The following is an 18,498-nucleotide window of genomic DNA, read 5'->3' on the forward strand; positions in this document are numbered from 1 at the left end:
CCACTTCATTTACGCGAGCATCTTGTGCTCATCATTTTTCCCCCCTTTGCTCACTGTGCCATGTATTTTTGCTGACTCCCAGAGAACAAGGGTGGAGTTTGGAGGTAAACAAAACTAAGCAACCTCTGCTACGCACCCAAAGCTCCACCTCTAATCTACCTACCTGGACTTGCTGGGCTTGTTGGAGCTCACGCCCACACCTGTTTGCATTGGCACCTGTCACACAGAAAAGGCTTTCCCCCTGCGCTCACGGGCCAGTCGCTTGGACGCATCAGCTGTGTGGACGTTGTTCTGCTGGCTTTTAAGATAGCAGGTATGTACTGCATCCAGTTTCACTTCTTCTAGACTTTTCAGAGTAACGGTTTACAGGCTGAAATAACGATTATTGCTGCTTGCACTCTGATTTCTTTTTAGAGGATTCTGTTAGTGGCTGCTATACGCCAGGCTTCCCTCACATGCTTTTGCTTTTCATCAATCATTTATCCTGTTTGGACTGTTGTGTTTAAGCCAGAATAAACTGCCACTAATATCCAGGGCAGTCTCCAGGGGGTGTTTGGAATTGAACTCACAGCCTTAGGAGTTTTACTGTAAATGCTAATGAGTGTGTTCTCGTTTTGAGCAGTTTTGTAGAGCCTGAAGTCTGATTTTTCACTGAGTTTGTCAAGAGTTTTAAGGATGATTGTTACTGAAGAACTGTAGACCTATTGCTTGAATAATATAGATGCACTGTAGAACCGTCAGATGTTTGTTACATTGACTCACATTTAGGCGAAAGCAGTGTTTTTGGAAAGTGGTTGGACCGGATGATCTGCATGTCTAGAAGATGAGCTCCAGGAATGCTTGGCAGAGAAAATGCGTGTGAATGGGAGTGGTAAAAAGACAGAAAAACTATTCACAAAGTGGCTGATTTAATATACACTGTGTAGTTTGATAAAAATCACACACTTTCTCTTCACCAGATGCTTGACCCTGATATTTCTATTTTCAGGTGGCCTAAAAAGAAAGCTGAAGATAAACAACCGGAATAACCATGTCAAAAGGTGAGAGGACTAACCAGGAGGTGGACGGTTTTCTAAAATGAAAGCAGTCATGCCTCATTAGGCCTTTATTTAATCTATCAATACTACCCGTATGTAAACCAACCCCAGTTTCTACTCTATCTTAAAAAACCCTTCATGTTTTTTCAATTATATACAAAATTATTATTTTGTGCTTTAGTAATTTCTATATTTTTATTAAATGTAATTAAGTTTCTTTCTGAATATTTTTTTTGTTTTTTTGTTTTGCTAGACACAAATTATATATCAAGCTGAAACAAAATCATTGCATCCTTATATGCAATTGGCACTAAAATGTGAACAAAAGCCAAAGTCTTTCAATAAAAACTCCAAACTATTCTGTTTTTAAATATATATTAGTTTTCAATCAAAATTGAAGCATGGTTTTGTCCAGATTCCATCTAATTCTTTCTCTAATGAGGTGAATTACCAAAATACTCCAGCCCTTCTGTGACCCTTTGTGGACCACGAGTCAAAACGTTTGCCCACCCCTGAGTTAAGCTAAAAGTATGCTGTCGTCGCTTAAGGCAGGCATGTCCAAAGTCCGGATCATTGGCCGTATTTGGCCCACGTTAAATCTTCTATCACAAAATCAAAAATAACCACTTTTCTAAGATATGATTTCTTGATTGTGGTTGGCTAAATTTTGTAATAAGCCATTGTAAACCTGCAGCGACAACCTCTAGCTACTTGACCTTAAGAGCCTCAAGGGCCAAACAAATTTGTTTCTGTGATAAAAATGACTGTTTTGTACTTCTGAATAAGCTAAATATTTGTTTTATTTTCCTGTTCACATGATTACGTTTACAGTCAACATTTGATTGTGAAAAAAATGTAAAATATTTTATATGCGTCCAGATTTAATGTTGACAAAAAAAATTACAGACAGACTTTTCATTTTTTATATATAATTCTGGTGTTCAGATATCAAATTCACAGCCATTTGGGTAAAAATTTATTTTGTTATATTTCTGTTTTATGTGAAGAAATGAAAAGTATACCATTGCCAAACATTATCTTTAAATAGTTTATTTGTAGGTTATTATTTTAGAAAGAAAATAAATATTGTGTCTCATTCATGTGCATATTCCTCTATCAGAGGGAAACAGAGACACCGTGCTTGACAACATTAAAGTACGAACCAAGCTGAAGCCAGATGCCAGCTGGATGCAGCCACGGGACACAACTCGACCCACAACTTCAGAGGAGGAGAAACCATGGTAACATCCATTTATTTACCTCAAACCATTGTTCTGTTGGTGCCATTTGTTACACAAAGCCCCGACCCACGTGCTGCTTGCAGGTTGGCAGAGGTCAGAGCTCGCCGTTTGAACGGAGCCCCCACCAGTCCAATTTCTTCACCCGTAAGCTCCACCCCACCTCCCCTGACAGCTGACACTGAAATGTAAATACCCTTTCCAAATGTCACCAGCTTATCTGTCATGGTCTTTAGAATATGAACGCTGATAACGAATCTTTATTTGAAAACAGCAAAGCACCAACAGAAGGATACCTGATCAGGTAAAGGAATTTGAGGTTGCAACACATCAATGGAATCTAGCTGCAATGGAAAGATCAGACTAAAAATGATTTCATTTTGGATTTTTAGAGGTGTTTTTACTAAAGTGGAAAAGCCTGCTTCTCCCCCACCCCCTAATGGCATCAGGTACAATCCTCTTTGGACAGAAAAGAACCTAAAAAAAATCTTCTTCATAAATAATCTTTTTTTTAATGTTTTTATTATCCCAGCACAACAAGACATTTCTCGAAAAAACCCTCAGAGACCTACAAGTTAATGTGAGTATCTCGTTAGGATTTTGCTGCTTACTGCTGGTGGCTGGTGATTTTATTTCGCTTCTGTTTCTCAGAGCCCCCCACACTGTGAGGTCCACTTCACGCCCAGAGGACAGCCTGCTCAGCCCAGAGGAGCTGGAGAAACGGTGGGCGAGCGCTCACAAGCAGAAGCTACCCGTCCGTGAAACGCATTGCATTAACATCACAATGATTCATCTTGCAGGAGGGAGGCAGCCAGCAGTGTTTTGAAAAGTTCTTCGGTCAGGAAGCGGTCTTATGTGCTCTCTGCTGCTAAGAAATATGAGTATGTTTCAAATGTGTTTGGGATGATGAGACTTTCTACATGTCTGTTGATTACAATAATTTGGGTTTTATCACTCTTAGAGCGAAAGAGGCATCACCTGATCCATCACCAGATGGGAACAGTCCATCATTTGTGGCTAAAAAGTAAAAGTCATTTCTGTTGTATTTTAATCTTCCAGTGGGATTTACAAATTAAGACCTTTTTACGTTTGCTGCATGTTCAGGGTGGAGGTCATTGACGATGAGGGAACTGCAGCTCCAGCTCCTGCCAGCTCTGCGTCACCATCCCCTCTTAGTGCAGAAACATCTGCCTCACCTGAGCCCAAACCGCGGACAACGTAAGTCCTGCGCCACATCTCTGAGTCCACCGCACGAGCCAGCCGTGGATCAATGCGCTTTAGTTTTCTAATTATCCATGTGGTTTACAGAAGCAGCCCTGTAGGGAAGACAACTGCCGATCCAGTCGTTAATAAGCCAGTGATTCCAAAGGTGGAGGAGACAAAGCAGGAGACCCCAAAGACAGACCTGCTTGGAAACTGGAAACCAGATTCTAAGAATGTGGTCACCGCTGTGCTTGTCGATGTGGCCTCTAGTGACCTACAATCAGATGACCCAGGCAGTTCTGACACCTCACTAATTGGTGCTTTGCCAACATTGAAAGCTGCAGCATCTCCGGCCCCGACTTCTGCTGAGCCAGGATCAGATGCCCCGGCTTCAGGGGCCAGAGAAACACCTGTTCCCCACCCACGTTTGCCACAATTGCCCACATCAGCATCCCCTGCACCTGTGAAATCAGCTGTAACTCCAACTGGATCAAAGCCAGCTGTCTCAGAACTCGCAGTGGAGACAAAATCAGCACCTGTTGCTGAACCTGAACCTAAACCCGAACCACCGCCTGAGCCTAAACCAAATCCTGAACCTAAAGTGGAACCACAGCCCCAGCCTGTGGTGCCCAAACCAAAGCCTGAACCTAAAGTGGAACCACAGCCTGAGCCTGTGGTGCCCAAACCAAAGCCTGGACCTAAAGTGGAGCCACAGCCCGAGCCTGTGGTGCCCAAACCAAAGCCTGGACCTAAAGTGGAGCCACAGCCCGAGCCTGTGGTGCCTAAACCAAAGCCTGAACCTAAAGTGGAACCACAGCCTGAGCCTGTGGTGCCCAAACCAAAGCCTGGACCTAAAGTGGAACCACAGCCTGAGCCTGTGGTGCCCAAACCAAAGCCTGGACCTAAAGTGGAGCCACAGCCCGAGCCTGTGGTGCCCAAACCAAAGCCTGGACCTAAAGTGGAGCCACAGCCCGAGCCTGTTGTGCCTAAACCAAAGCCTGAACCTAAAGTGGAGCCACAGCCCGAGCCTGTTGTGCCTAAACCAAAGCCTGAACCTAAAGTGGAGCCACATCCCGAGCCTGTTGTGCCTAAACCAAAGCCTGAACCTAAAGTGGAGCCACAGTCTGAGCCTGTGGTGCCTAAACCAAAGCCTGAACCTAAAGTGGAGCCACAGCCCGAGCCTGTTGTGCCTAAACCAAAGCCTGAACCTAAAGTGGAGCCACAGCCCGAGCCTGTTGTGCCTAAACCAAAGCCTGAACCTAAAGTGGAGCCACATCCCGAGCCTGTTGTGCCTAAACCAAAGCCTGAACCTAAAGTGGAGCCACAGTCTGAGCCTGTGGTGCCTAAACCAAAGCCTGAACCTAAAGTGGAGCCACAGCCCGAGCCTGTTGTGCCTAAACCAAAGCCTGAACCTAAAGTGGAGCCACAGCCCGAGCCTGTTGTGCCTAAACCAAAGCCTGAACCTAAAGTGGAGCCACATCCCGAGCCTGTGGTGCCTAAACCAAAGCCTGAACTTAAAATGGAGCCACAGCCCCAGCCCGTGGTGCCTAAACCAAAGCCTGAACCTAAAGTGGAGCCACAGTCTGAGCCTGTGGTGCCTAAACCAAAGCCTGAACCTAAAGTGGAGCCACAGCCCGAGCCTGTTGTGCCTAAACCAAAGCCTGAACCTAAAGTGGAGCCACAGCCCGAGCCTGTTGTGCCTAAACCAAAGCCTGAACTAAAACCTGAAACAGAAGCGAAAAAAGAGCCAACATCTGAATCAGCACCAAAAACAAGGTCTGATTTCACAAACTCACATTTTTCCATGTTTTGCTGCACAATGTTTGTGATGGATAAGTAATTAGCTGTTATACATTCAGTACCTACAGAGTTGTTACACTCCTCTTTAAATCTACTTATTTCTCCATCACATAACACAAAAAAAAATTATTCATTTTTGTCAAAATGTCACAACAATAACATTTGTGCTGCCATTTGCACCTATGAAACCTAACAGAAGACACGCTTCATTTTAGTACTCAAGTTACATTTATCATTTAACACACACACAAAAATTATTTAAACCCATAAAAGTAAAAGTATTTATAGTGCTGCTGGGTAAATATCTGCATCTCACTCAGTTGCTCCACAGGATAATGAACTAGTTTAGAGGTAAATGTGTTTTCCAGTTGGTGTCATTAGTGTTATTCTTAGTGCATTTGCTCTCAGTCTCTAACATGTGCGACTGTAAGCTGCAGCCTCTTTATTCTCCTTTTATTTCCACAGCTCCTCCTTTGATGTGCTCACAGCTCTTTCCGACACCCTGATTTCTTTAAACTCAGATTCATCCAGGTATTTCCAATGTTTTCTAAAATAATTCTTTTCTTTAAAGCAGCACAAGCCCAGAGGATTTTGTGTCTTTATTATATGCATTTTGTTGTTGCATCTATATTATTTCTAGCTTTCCGGATAAAATCAGATTATAATAACCATAAACAATTTATGGAATAGCATGATATTTTAAAAAATGCTTATTTTAGGTTGATGTTATTTGAACAAACCCTGCGTATTTAATAATTTCTTCGTATATTTTATTTAACTAAAATTGTAGCTTGTGAAAAACACTAACTTCCTGCTCTATATGCTCTATATCTATAAAGTTCACATAGATAAAGAGACGTTAGAAATAAAAGTTTGGGGCAGTCTGCAGACCTGAAGAACTCACCACATCATCAATTTTTTTTACATTTATCATAAATAAGTTTTGAGACAAATGAAGTCTATCATGACTTTTTAAATTAGAGGAGGAGATTTCAGCAAGTTCACACGGAAGTCAGAGCTCCTAATGTTTAGGGAAAGGACATTGTCTTGGATCATGAGGTGCTATCAGCATGTTATCAGCCGGGCTTGTTTTGGGAGGGTCTTCCGTTTTAGGATGATCATGAAAACACAAGTTTGGTTTGCAGAGCTGTGTGCAAACAAACCATTTGACCTTTGGAATTATGTCCTTTGGACAAAAGAAACCAGAGTTGGGGCTTTTTGGTGGTTATGCACAGCTCCATGTTTCACACAAACATACTTACACACTTATATTGTTGAAGGGTGATTGTGTTGTTTGTTTTAGGCATACATTCCACTGAAGAGGACATGATGAAATGCAATTGGATGAAATGGTCAAACTAAAAGATGGAATCCTTTTTTATGCTGCTGGCTGTGTTTTTCTGTTCCCTCTGCATCTGCAGGGCTGAAAAGGATTCGGCTCCACTCAGCAACACTGAACCGCTAACAGATGATCTCCTGGGCTTCAATGATAGGTTTGCTGCAAAAAGAAAATCCTCTTTCTCACTGCAATTAAACAGCTTTCAAAATCCAAACAATTAGAATTTCTTCCATGAGGTGGCACTGTTGAATAATAAACCTCACATCTCCAGCTTGGACTGGCCTAAATCTTGCCCAAATATGTCTTTTTTTTGTCCCTCCTCTGCAGTCTGAAGGAATCAGAAGTGCCCGTTCCTCCCAGCCCAGGACGCTGGAGTCAGGATCTGTTCAGCGAGCTACACAGGTGCAGGAAAAGCTGCTGCAGCTACAAATCTCAAATGATGTGAAAAATGATTCTCTCTCAGCCCAAAGTGTCAGGTTAAATAACTTTTCTGATGCTAAATGTGCCACTTTAAAGCTTCCTTTTGCATTTGATCTCTTTAGTGGTTCAAACCCAATGGGAATTATCTGCGAGTTCCAAACCAAAACTAACGTTGCTGTTGATCCTGAACGAAGCAGGTAGGACAAAGTATGCTTTTTTTCCTTTTGTACTTTTCCCCCCCAAAATGCTTTAATTTCTGCAGAAAAAAGCAACAAGCTTACCCAAGTTCCAACACTTCAAATAAACCCCAAGTTTAGAACTTCTGTGATCCGCAGATTTGTGTTAATGTCAATCTTTGACTCCAATAGACAAACAAAAAAAACACTTTAAAACAAAGAGTCTGTATTTTCTGCAGTCAGACTTGAAGGGAAAAAACTGCTCCGTACTGATTAGGATTGCATCTTTGTTTTGTCTCCCCCGGCGTCAGCATCCGAGAGGCGGAGGAGAAGCAGACAGACGAGACAGCCGAGGAAACGCAAAGGTAGAGGGAAGATGACAGGCCCCTCTTAAACAATTATCTGTTTGTACACAGGGGCTTCCTCCAAAAAGCAGACTCCACTCAGATGTGCTTGGTGGAGTTTTTTTTGCAGCAGCTCAGAACCTGCTTGCTGTGACGACAAAAGCCGCTCTTCTTCCTGACAAGAGGCGTTAAGCCTGCTCTGTTCTGTCTTCAGTTCAGTGGATTTCCTTCTCTCTTAATGGAGCTGCACTGTAAATAGTGCATGAGGACAGTCACGGCGACCTTTAGATGCTCATTTCTATCTCAACATTCCTCTGTTGCATCTGTTTTACTGAGCAGCCACAAAGAACGATGACCCCCGGAGTAAAATATTCAATCCCTGCCAAAACAGTTTATTTACTTCTATGAGATCTGTGATCAAAGAGCATTTAAATGAGTTTAAAAAATAGCTGCATATATTAAAGACAAGACAGTTTATTGTCCCATTAGGAAATACAGAAAGATTTTCTTTTCGAAGAACTGCAGAGATGTCCTTCCATCTGCCAAAGACATCCCCAACTTTAACTTTAGGCCCTTATCCAGTCCCGTTTAGCATTCAAACTGCATTAAACCTTTCCATTATGAGTCAATGTGATCAGAATTCCTCCGACATGAGACGGGCCGCGCTGACAATTGAGAGTGAAATCAGTGTGAAATTGTTTTTCAGCTCGGCTGATCCATTTGATCCATATCCGATAGGGACCACATCCCATAGCAGGTAATCATATTGGTTGGGAGCTGTGACTTGTTTTCCATCCAGATAGATAGCATCTCAGCATGCATAATGCAGAACTTTCTCTGATTATAAACCACTTTTCCTTCTTTTGCAGCCCATCTGACCTGCTCAGGCCCGATATTTCCATCAGCAGGTACAGAAACGATAAAGCAAACCCCCTCCTTTTTTGCTGTACTGTAACCTCTGTCGCTCTGATGTTATCGTGGTGCAACATACTGCCCTCATTAGTGCCCCTCCAGCTTTTCATGACCCAAAAAAGGACTTCTGCCTGACATATCGATGTTTTTCATCTGTTTTTTCAGCTCATCAACGTCATCTATGGTGACCAAAAGTTTGAACACAGAAAAGAAGTAAGCCAAGATTTAACCAATTTCATTCTAGGAGTGCACACATTCTTATTTATTATGGATTTGTAGATTTGAGCTAACCTTTGACCAATGGAAAAACAGCAGATTATTGATGAAGGATGTTTACTAATTTAATACCACGTATTGCCCCATAAAACAAATCTTGTCCATCCAATTTCCAAACCCACTGAAACTCTTTCGGGGTTGCTGGAGCCTATCCCATCTACTGTTGGGCGAAGGCGGGGTACCTGGACAGGTTGCCAGTCTGTTGCAGGGGCAAAATGAACCCCTTAAATGATAAAATACTCTGACAAAAACAAAAAAGTCCTCACAGTTTCATCGCTCATAAATGTCACATTGGAATCTCAACGTGTCTTCTTTGTGTGTTTGACCTGATGAGCAGTAACGCACTGAGATCCCTCGCAGACAACATCATCCCCATCAACACCGACACCTCAAGGTATTAAACCGGGCCCCCACTGCAGCAGCATGTAATGAATCTGAGACTGATAGATGAAGGAAATGTGTGAAGCTGCAGGAATCGATCTGACATTCTCTCCCCCTCCTCAGCTCTCAGCAGCCAGGAAACACCAGCCCACCCCAGCAGACTAACACAGAGGAGGAAAGGTGATGATACACTTTGATTCCCATTTCCCCTCTTCTGTGCAGTGTTGTTCTGCTGTATTTTTATCCATTTACATCTGCTAAAAGGCTTTCAATGTACCCCCCCCCCACACACACACACACACCCCGCAGCAGCCAAGAAGCTAGAGCAGAAGAAGAGGAAGAAGAAGAACAATCAGTGGAGACAGTGATCATGTTTGAGAGAAAGTAAGTCATGCTTTTAACTTGGAGCTGCTTTCCTCCTTTGCCTTCCCCACCACGCAGTGATGCGCCTCCTCCAGCATCCGCCCAATGAACTGGAATGCATTGTGCATCGGTGCTGATAAAATGGGCCAGATATTTGTTGCGACTTTCCTTCACCCATGTGCTGAAGGGAGTCCCCACGAAACGCCCCCTCGTTTTTCTGTCTAAAAGTGAACAGCGAGCTGCCCTTTTATATGTCCTCGTTTGTGCTTAAGGTCCAACGAGAACGACTCGCCGTGGGACAAATGGACTTCACCCACTGTCTATGAAGTCTATGATTCAGAAGATGAGGAGGAAGAGGAAAGGTATCTCCACCATGACTAAACCTATAATCAAAAATAACATGAAGCAATTTACAAAAACAGTCCCAAAGTTTATATTTTATCATCACTTCTTTCCTTTTCATACTTAATATCTCTGAAAGTCCTGTGATCCAAAATGTAGATTAAAAAAGACCTGACCTCGAAGATATTTACAAGCATTTCACAACCAAAGTGGAGCCTTGACTCAGACAGATCAGCCATATGCATTTAATAAAGCTCCTTTCTAGAACTTCATTCACTTTATTGGCTGTTGCAGCTAACATGGTTCACTCCACTGTCCTGGGAGATGCAAAGCGAGACAGAGCCTGCTCTCTCTTATGATCTTTTTAAGGTCAGATAGGAAGAAAAAACTCCTTCACAGTCTTATTTCTGATGCTCATTTTCTTTCTTGTGAACTCATCTTAATCTGGGTTTAATAGGAAAAACTCTATACAATGGATTTTTTGTCGTGCAGCTTCACATACACCCATCCCCGTTTCTGGATTTGACAGATTCTCTAATCAGCTTTACAATCAATGTTAAATGACAAGATTGTTTCTCCCACCGTCTTTCAATTCCCTTTCATTTCCTTGCCTATATTATCTGTAATGCGTATCAGAGATGTCCTTCAGTCAAACCACAGCCTGCTTATAGCCTGCCATTATTGACTTATAACAGAAAATGAAGGAAACTGCATCTGACAGGCCCCTCCGTTAAAAAAAAAAAAATCCATCCCACTGCTGTCACAGTTGAGTGAAAGATGATTCTGCTGCCTCGCTCCTCCAGATCTGTGACCTCCTCTGCGGCTGTGGTGAAAGAAGAGAAGCGAGTCGTGACGCCTGAACCCAAAAAGTGAGCAATCATCTGCAGGAAACTGGCCACCGACACCACCCATGACTACATGTACTAACCTGCCTCACCTGCTTCATTTTAAGGGGGCTTGTTTTGGTGAAGGAGTATGTGAATGTTTCGGAAATGCAGAATTCCAGAGATCAAACCAACGGGTAAGAATTCTTAATATTTAAAAGCTAATTGAAAAATTCTCCCTTGTCTTACTTTTTTTTTTAACCCTTTTTTTGTATGTTTTTACTATAGAGATTCTGATTATTTGACTTCAAGCTCTGCCACTTACTCATACAGCAGTCCATCCAATTACAGCAGGTAAAACCTCCACCTAAAGGCCTGTTTCGCCCATTTAGAAGCACTCTGGGATAAAACCAGGAGGCATTCACATTTCACACATACAACAGTTATTTCACAAAACCTAAAAACAAGAGCAAATACTTTTTAACATTTTACGTGTTTTTAAGTACAATTTTAAATGTTTTTCTCTTTTTGGATCCCAGATGAGCTATTGTCCTACAGAATCACAATATTTGAATTTTCCTTCTTATTTTTTGGTTACTTAAATGATTTCTGAAAACTAGCAGCAAATATTGAGACATGTTTTTGTATTGGTTGCATAACTTGCCACTCGCTCAGTGCAAAGTGTGTCACAATCAGTAATATTTCTCTGCCCGGAGCAAACTTTACTCATCATTTTAGTGAGAATATCGAGTACGACTGGGTGAAAAAGCAAAAGGTAATCAATGTCATGACTTGAGTCAAAAAAAGGGTTCGCTTTGACCCCATTTCACCCCGTACGCCACATTTCCGTTTTGCGGTCTTGCTCTACGTGCCGTGGCCCGCGACATGCCTTCGTTTAAGTTAAATTTCACTTTGGAATCCAACCTGAAAGTGGAGAGGCTGGTTTTAAGGCAGCTCAAAAATAGAGGCCATGGTAGTGCTTGTTTTTCCAATGTAAGAGAAGGCCTCAGGTCACATGAACCTTTTCTCTAAGGCTGCAGCAGCGCTCCAAATCTGATTAAGTGTCAGTCTTTATGTCAGATAAATGCAAATATTGACAAAGATGAAGCTAAACTTGAAAGAACCAGCTTTGTTACGGAAAACCGACTGTTACCAAAGAGGGTACGCATGTACAAGACGCACGTGTTTGGTGCTTGTGTGTGGTGAAGACTGCCTGTGTTGTGATTGGTGGATCCTTTTGTGTAGTGGAGGTTCACCAAACAAAGCTGGTCCTTTGCAGTTTAGTTCCATCATCAGTATTTGCTAATCCAAGTGTCTCAGCTGACAAAACGTAATAAAAAAAGAGATTGGACTGAATTGTGTGATTCTGCAACCTTTGTACTGGATCTTTATGATTGGAGGCCTGATTTCTTAGATCTCTATCTAACTCTATCTTAAGGCTCTGTGGCGTTGAGCTGCTGTGTCTGCCGCTCACTGTTTTCCCAGGTAATAGAGAGAGAACAAATTTCCCACACCTAGGTGTGTGACAACTAATGGAACTTTTCAACACACTTTTGGTCTTAAGAGCTGATTCCAAAGCCATATATATATAAATAACAGATAAAAGCTCTGGGACTTGTCCAGGAAAATATGTCCTCTGCATTTGTCATGCTTCTCTCTGGCCTATGGGTGACTTTGAGTCGGTGTGATGTGGTCACAGTGGAACAGCGGCTTAAAGCCTTTGGGAAAAGTATGCAAACGCAAAACAAAAATCAGTGCTGAGCAATAGCACTGGGTGCTGTCCCGCACACGCCCTCCACCTTTGTACACGTTCATCAGTGTCACCATAGCTTCTGTTGGAGACGCCCTGTCATGATGGTCATACTTCGTTTAATAATAATTTGTTTCATTTAGTTTAATAACGATTTTAGTTTCATTTAATAATATTTAGAAAATCTGAATTTATGGCAGCATCACTTGAGGTTTACAAAAATAAAATTACCTTGATTAAATTTGGAAACAATCACAAGCCAGAACCTCCTGAGTTCCGGTTATCTGGTCCCCATGGAGTCTCATTGGTCAGTGTTGGAGCAAAACTGTCTGCAGGGCTAACCCATTCCAAGGCGAAGCTCGATTACTTAAAGATTTTTAACACTTTCCCTCACAAAAACACACTAAAGTCTGTATGCTATATTGCCAGTGCTTCATATGTGAAGCATCAGATCTGGGATTTGTGGTCAGTTATTCAGTTTTTTTTTAAAAACTTCTTCCAGGGTGTCTCAGTCATCTGCCTGCACGTACTGTGGCGAGCAGGTGGGCAACGATGCGAAGATCAGCATTGATCACCTCAACATCCACTGCCACTCTTCCTGCTTTAAGGTAACCTGTTTTGCTTTGATACCTTTAGTCATTCCCCTTTTTTAATCCTTGTCACCTCACCTCCTAAATACTTCTGCTTATGATTTACCTCCAAGCACCATGTTAAGGTTTTTTTGAAAATGATTTTTTTCCCCCTAACATTGTCTTTGTGGCTTTTCAGTGCGGCGAGTGTAGCAAACCCATGGGAGACCTTCTTCTTAACATGTTCATTCACGCCGGGAAGGTCCACTGCGACAGCTGCTACGCCAACGTTATCTAACTGCAGAAGCCCATCATCAATCCAACCCCCCCCTTCCTCCTCTGAAGTTTTTGTTTTGCTTTGTCGTCGTTTTTTGCATCTTCCAACATTTTCACCGCTTGGTTTAAAAGTTAAAGGGGATGAAAGTCACTGCACCCAATTTCAAGCTCAAATTTCTTATACATTTTGTGCAAGTTTATGGGATTTGTGTGTGTGTGTTTGTGTGTTTTTGTTTTTTCTCCTGCCTCGGTTCATGATGAAGAATTTGTCTATCAAACTTGATGTCCTGCACACACCTGCAATGTTATTCAGAAACAAGAACTTTGCATCACAAAAGTGTATTTCCTTTTACTCCTATTGAAGCAAAGTGATATATCATTGCTTTATTATTATAATAAAGAGATTCTTAAATTCCTGTAAAAAAAAAAAAAAAAAGGTGTACAAAAGTATTGTGCTGGTGAAAATATAAGCTAAATAACGAATTATTGCACACAGAAAAGCAGAGGAGGATGTAACAGCAGCTAAAAGGTTCAGGCGGATTTTCAAAAAAAAAAATCTTCCGAGGACCCTTTACTGAGAACGACGTTCCCCCATGAGAGTCGATATCTACTGCTTATACTGGAGTATAAAAATGTGAGCGGCTAATAGCCGCCACCACCCACCGAGTGAGTGTGTAGAGCGGCGAAGGCAGTTCATTAGCGACTGTCCTGATGGTTCTTTACACACAGTTGAGCAGAGCTCCTTCGAAGCGGAAGGCTCGGCTCCGGACCAGCGGAGAAGCTGCTTCCTGCCAGAACAAATGCCACTGGAACAAAACTGGGGAAGAACATCAGGCGCCTCTCAAACCTAAAACTCTGAGATAATCCTAACCTATTACTGAACTGGTGACATTAAAGACCCACTCCAATAAAAATGGTTTTTTTTGTATGTTTTTTTCTGACGATTGAGGAAAAATATTAGGAAAATTAAGCTCAAATTTGCATTTCTGAGGATTTCTTTATTCAAGTCACTGTGAATCAGGCCCAGACAAAAACATGCAGTTTGAAAACGAGCGCATTTGTGATCTGGAAAATACGCTGTGGGGGCCACAAGCTCCCTGCTCCACGCTCTCAGCGTTGGAGCAGGGAGTTGAGGGGGAAAAAAATGGCATAGGTTTATCATTTGGACTAAAAACGGCATGATCATAATTAAAAGACCACTGTAAACTTTTTTGAAATAGCTAAAAAAGATGATTTGAGTGGGTCTTTAAATTACTTAAATTAAACAACCCTGGTCTAACTGGTCTATTTAGAGGAGTTTTGGCTCAGGTGCAAAATGCAAGTTGTGTCTGCCTCATTTGGGATGCGGTATTTGGGAAACCCCTTTAATCCTGGATGCGCTTCATCATCTGTTTGTTTTCCAAGGCCCGGGTCAGTGTTTTCCTCTGGCTCGGCGCTCCGTAATGCTTTGGATGTGCCTCCACAGCAGAGAGGGGTCGGATTCGTTATGTCTTATCAGAGACTCCAGCCCCTCTGCCTGGTCCAGGCTCTGCCAGTAATCCTGAGGCCATATTTGCAACCATCTGTGGACACAAACACAAACAGTCCCGGCTCATCCCAGCAGATATTTTAATTAGGGCTATTAAAACAACGCCATCCCCTCCCCTCTGAGATGGTGTTCAAATGAAAGGCTGAAAAGTAGACGGATACTGCACCTGGCACAGGGAATCATTTACAGACTCACTCACCCATCATCTGCTGGCAGGTCCTGGACCTGTCCGTATCCGGGGCTGGGCAGCGGGCAGCCCATGTGGGAGTTCGAAGCCATTTTAGGCAGAGGGGGCGGGTTCCTTTCGGGGTCTTTCCTATGCGCTCGCTCTGCTGCCAGCCGGGCGTTTTCCTGATCGCACACATAGCATTCAAAGCCGTTCAAGTAGTTGGGCTTGCTCATGTCATTCACCCCCCACTCTCGGGTCTCCAGCGCCTCCAGCAAGCGAGTGTTGGTGATGCTTTTGAGGTTCTTGAACTCCAAATATCTTGTGTATTCGTCATCGTTCTCGTCTAGATGCCGCAGAAAGTCGGCCAGGGCTTTCGGTGAGGGGAAGTTATCGATGATTATCGCGGCGTGGCCGTTGGGCATCCAGTCGGCCACCGCAGGCGAGCCTCGATAGACGGGCACGCAGCCCTGGTGGAGAGGCCGCCAAAGCTTCTCCGTCATATAGTCTGGACACAGGCCATTCTCAAAGGCCAGGTGGAACTTGTATCGCGCCACGAAATTCATGAACCCGGGCTCCTCGCCAGTCGCAGTGGCCGTGTCCTCCAGGTGTTCTGGTAGGGGTTTGTTTTTTAGGCATTTCCCATAGGAGTCCACCTGGAAGAAAGTAGAGGAGAGAACACACTGGATTATTTTTGACCAAAAAACTCATTTGATGATTGAAGAAAACGTTACCAGCTAACCTTTACCAGCGCACAACTTTTCCTCTAATCTAGTTCATATAGATCTATTGAGCATCTTTTTCCATTGAGTTGTAGAGAATCATTCATTCAAGTCATTTGATTATTTTCCCGTAATGCTAAATATACAGAACAAGCACAATACTTCCAAACAAAGCTGTCAGCTCTAACAAACTCCAGCAGGTGTGCTCTCGGTGGCAGCAGCCTCCAGCAGGGTGAATCTGACATTATCTGCCTGTCAGTGTTCATTTTAACTTGAACCAGCTGATGCTGCCAGCGTGTGGACGCTACCGCTCCATTCTTGATGGATAGTTAACTGTGCACAAAAAACATGGAGGCAATTACAACATCTGTAAACCCAAAGGGCTTTGGCGAGTGAGGGTAAATAGTCAGGACCAACTTTAAGAGCTTTCTGTGCAGCATGCATGCTGCTTTGATGGTGGTGATGAAATACCGACGACGAGGAAAGACATTTCTGCAGAACATTAAAGGTACATTAAAATCCAGCGTTTTTTTTTTTTTAAAGTCCCACACCGCTCATTTTTTACTCCAATTTTAAAGGCATTCCTGGGGGTTTTCTATTTATGAATATGCTGTTTCTAGCCAAAAATAAAACGTGCTGTTTTCCAGGACATCCCCCATAAGTGAGAGCTCTCTGTTTACATGCTCTCCCGCTAGCTTACAGCCCCTCACATCCCCAACCTAGCATTACTGGTGCACCAAAATCAGTGAGGATTATTAAAGTTATTCAGCCGTACAGTTAGTGAGAGTAACAGCTGCTCCACACCAACAACCAACAACACAACTCTGAGGCAAATTCCTAAAGTATGATTGGCGCTCTGCAGATACTATGTCCTACAAAACAACACTTTTTTTTTTTATTTAGGCTAAAAACGGCATAATCATAATTAAAACACCAATGGCAACACTTTGAAAATAGATCAAAACATGATCGGTATGGGACTTTAAACCTAAAAATACTTTTTAAACTGAATTGAGCTCTGAACTGTACCTGTAACCTTAGGACACCTTAACTACAGTGTGTTTAGGATAATTCTAACTCTAATTGATCTAATCTTACCTTAGTTCAATTATTATCTGGGGTGTTCTACTTCTGATCTCAAATCGTATGCACTTTACACAGAAGGAAATCCGATTTCCAGTTTTTGAATGTATACCTGAATGTATTTCATCAGTTCCTGGACATATCTGTCTCTATCTGATGGCACATCACAGTGAGACTGCATGTAGAGAACTGGGGCCATGCCCTCTCTCCTCAGGCGGTTCTTCTCCTCCAGGGACACAGCCACAGGCCGCAGCAGGTAATCCAGGGATGGCAGCCACTGCAGGGTCAGAGGATAGTCGGATTCTCTTCTGAAGGTGGCTGTATAATTGAACAGCCTGATTCCAGGTGCGTGAGAAAGGAAGTAGTTGTTCATGGGGGACTCCTCATGGAACAGGGCCCAGGTCTGATGGGGGAGACGAGGAAGCGGCGCCTCATACGCCCTGAAGTCTGTCCCATAGAATATGATGGATGCTGTCCTCTTGTACAGCTGGACCTTTCCAAAACAACAACAGAATAATCTGAGATGATACGAACTGAATGTGAGGGCAGATTAAGATTATGTCTGATACCTTGCGATTGCTTGTGACCAGACAGGAGGACAAGGCACAGTCGATGCGTTCAGTGTCACCCGGGAAATGTGGGAAAAGCCCCGCGCTCCACCATAGCAGAATGGGCAGCTGCTTGTTACTGCGGCCGTCAGTGTTACCGGGTCCTTTGTACGAAGCAATAGATGCAAACTCCATCTCCCGGAAAGCACTTTGGGGTAGAAAGGCGCCGCGATCCACGGTGTCAAAGACTTCCAGGGGCAGCTGGTCGTCGGGAAAGGAGGCAAAGGACACCCAGACCCAGCAAAGGACACCAAACAGCCCCAAACCTGCACAGGGCAGCAGCCTCCTCCTACATGCCATCTTCACGGAAAAAGTTTTACCTTTTTTCGTCCCTCTTCATTAGCCGCAATTCCCGATTTGATGCAAAACTGGACATTGATCCAGCGCTTTCAGAGCGAACAACATAAAATCGGCGACATTATTCTGATTGCTGCTACGAAGAAACGGCGTTACATTTTATCTTTCAAAAAAGATGACTGTTCGAAGAGTATTTCCGAAATTTTCCCTGGAAAAACTATAATAACGGGATAACATTTCTTCTTCTTCGATTCAGATGTTTGGTCGTTATCAAAACACATCAGTCTCTGCTGTAGAGCGCCACCTACAGCAGGGAAGGACGAAGAGCATCTCAAGTGGGGAAGAAAAATGAAAATTTTAAACAAATTATTTTTTGTTTTTGGAATGTTTTAATAAGAACAATTTAATACATTAATATTAGTAATTTTAAATTTATTTTTAAATAAAGAAATACAGACAGATAAACAATTGACTTTGTTCACATTCACTTCAAAGAAATGTAATTGTTCAATTTTGATGGCCGAAAGGCAAAATTTTCTATCTGCAGGATTTTCTTATATGCTGATTTAATGTTGTATACTGGCACTTAGATAGGCAGCTAAGTTGATTTGCAGCACAACCCCAGCCTTATATAGCACAAAAGACACAAGACTGAAACCTTCTATCAGGCTTGCTGGGATTCCAAAAGAAGCATTTAACAGAAAAAAAACCTCAGAACCTGATCTAGTTAAACCTTTGTCTATCTGTTCTGTGTAGGGACTTCTAAATGTATTTTTGATTGATTTTTCAGTAATTTTCCATAGATTTTTTTCCCCTTCAATCCTTATTGTTAAAGTATTTGGTT

At 42.7% G+C, this 18,498-nt stretch overlaps 2 protein-coding genes across 4 annotated transcripts; one reads left to right on the forward strand and one right to left on the reverse strand.

Moving 5' to 3' along the window:
• The first annotated feature begins 183 nt into the window (after nucleotides 1-183).
• Nucleotides 184-14,164, forward strand: znf185 (zinc finger protein 185 with LIM domain). Of its 3 annotated transcripts, none has more exons than XM_011480307.4 (29): nucleotides 184-313; nucleotides 989-1,040; nucleotides 2,158-2,278; nucleotides 2,362-2,463; nucleotides 2,550-2,579; nucleotides 2,668-2,724; nucleotides 2,808-2,855; nucleotides 2,927-2,998; nucleotides 3,076-3,156; nucleotides 3,237-3,299; nucleotides 3,380-3,493; nucleotides 3,584-5,254; nucleotides 5,744-5,809; nucleotides 6,700-6,771; nucleotides 6,945-7,019; nucleotides 7,160-7,234; nucleotides 7,525-7,578; nucleotides 8,264-8,314; nucleotides 8,427-8,465; nucleotides 8,635-8,682; nucleotides 9,083-9,139; nucleotides 9,250-9,306; nucleotides 9,436-9,510; nucleotides 9,762-9,851; nucleotides 10,635-10,700; nucleotides 10,784-10,852; nucleotides 10,944-11,009; nucleotides 12,908-13,013; nucleotides 13,174-14,164. In XM_011480307.4, the coding sequence occupies exons 2-29, from the start codon at nucleotides 1,031-1,033 to the stop codon at nucleotides 13,270-13,272; spliced, it is 3,534 nt and encodes a 1,177-aa protein (XP_011478609.2). In that variant the 5' UTR covers nucleotides 184-313; nucleotides 989-1,030; the 3' UTR covers nucleotides 13,273-14,164. The 3 variants fall into 3 exon arrangements, with proteins under 3 accessions (XP_011478609.2, XP_011478610.2, XP_078810425.1); XM_011480308.4 differs by having other exon boundaries at nucleotides 9,439-9,510; XM_078954299.1 differs by lacking the exon at nucleotides 184-313 and adding an exon at nucleotides 333-587.
• A 497-nt stretch (nucleotides 14,165-14,661) lies between these two features.
• pofut4 (protein O-fucosyltransferase 4) lies at nucleotides 14,662-17,657 on the reverse strand. The gene is made up of 4 exons (NM_001104777.1): nucleotides 17,319-17,657; nucleotides 16,862-17,242; nucleotides 14,978-15,600; nucleotides 14,662-14,812 (listed from the first exon to the last, which is right to left on the reverse strand). Exons 1-4 carry the CDS (start codon nucleotides 17,655-17,657, stop codon nucleotides 14,662-14,664), a joined length of 1,494 nt encoding a protein of 497 aa, NP_001098247.1.
• Nucleotides 17,658-18,498: the final 841 nt, after the last annotated feature.

The sequence above is a fragment of the Oryzias latipes genome, chromosome 10 (genome assembly GCF_053564925.1).
Source record: "Oryzias latipes strain Hd-rR chromosome 10, Olatipes_Hd-rR_3.1".
Lineage (NCBI taxonomy): Eukaryota > Metazoa > Chordata > Actinopteri > Beloniformes > Adrianichthyidae > Oryzias > Oryzias latipes.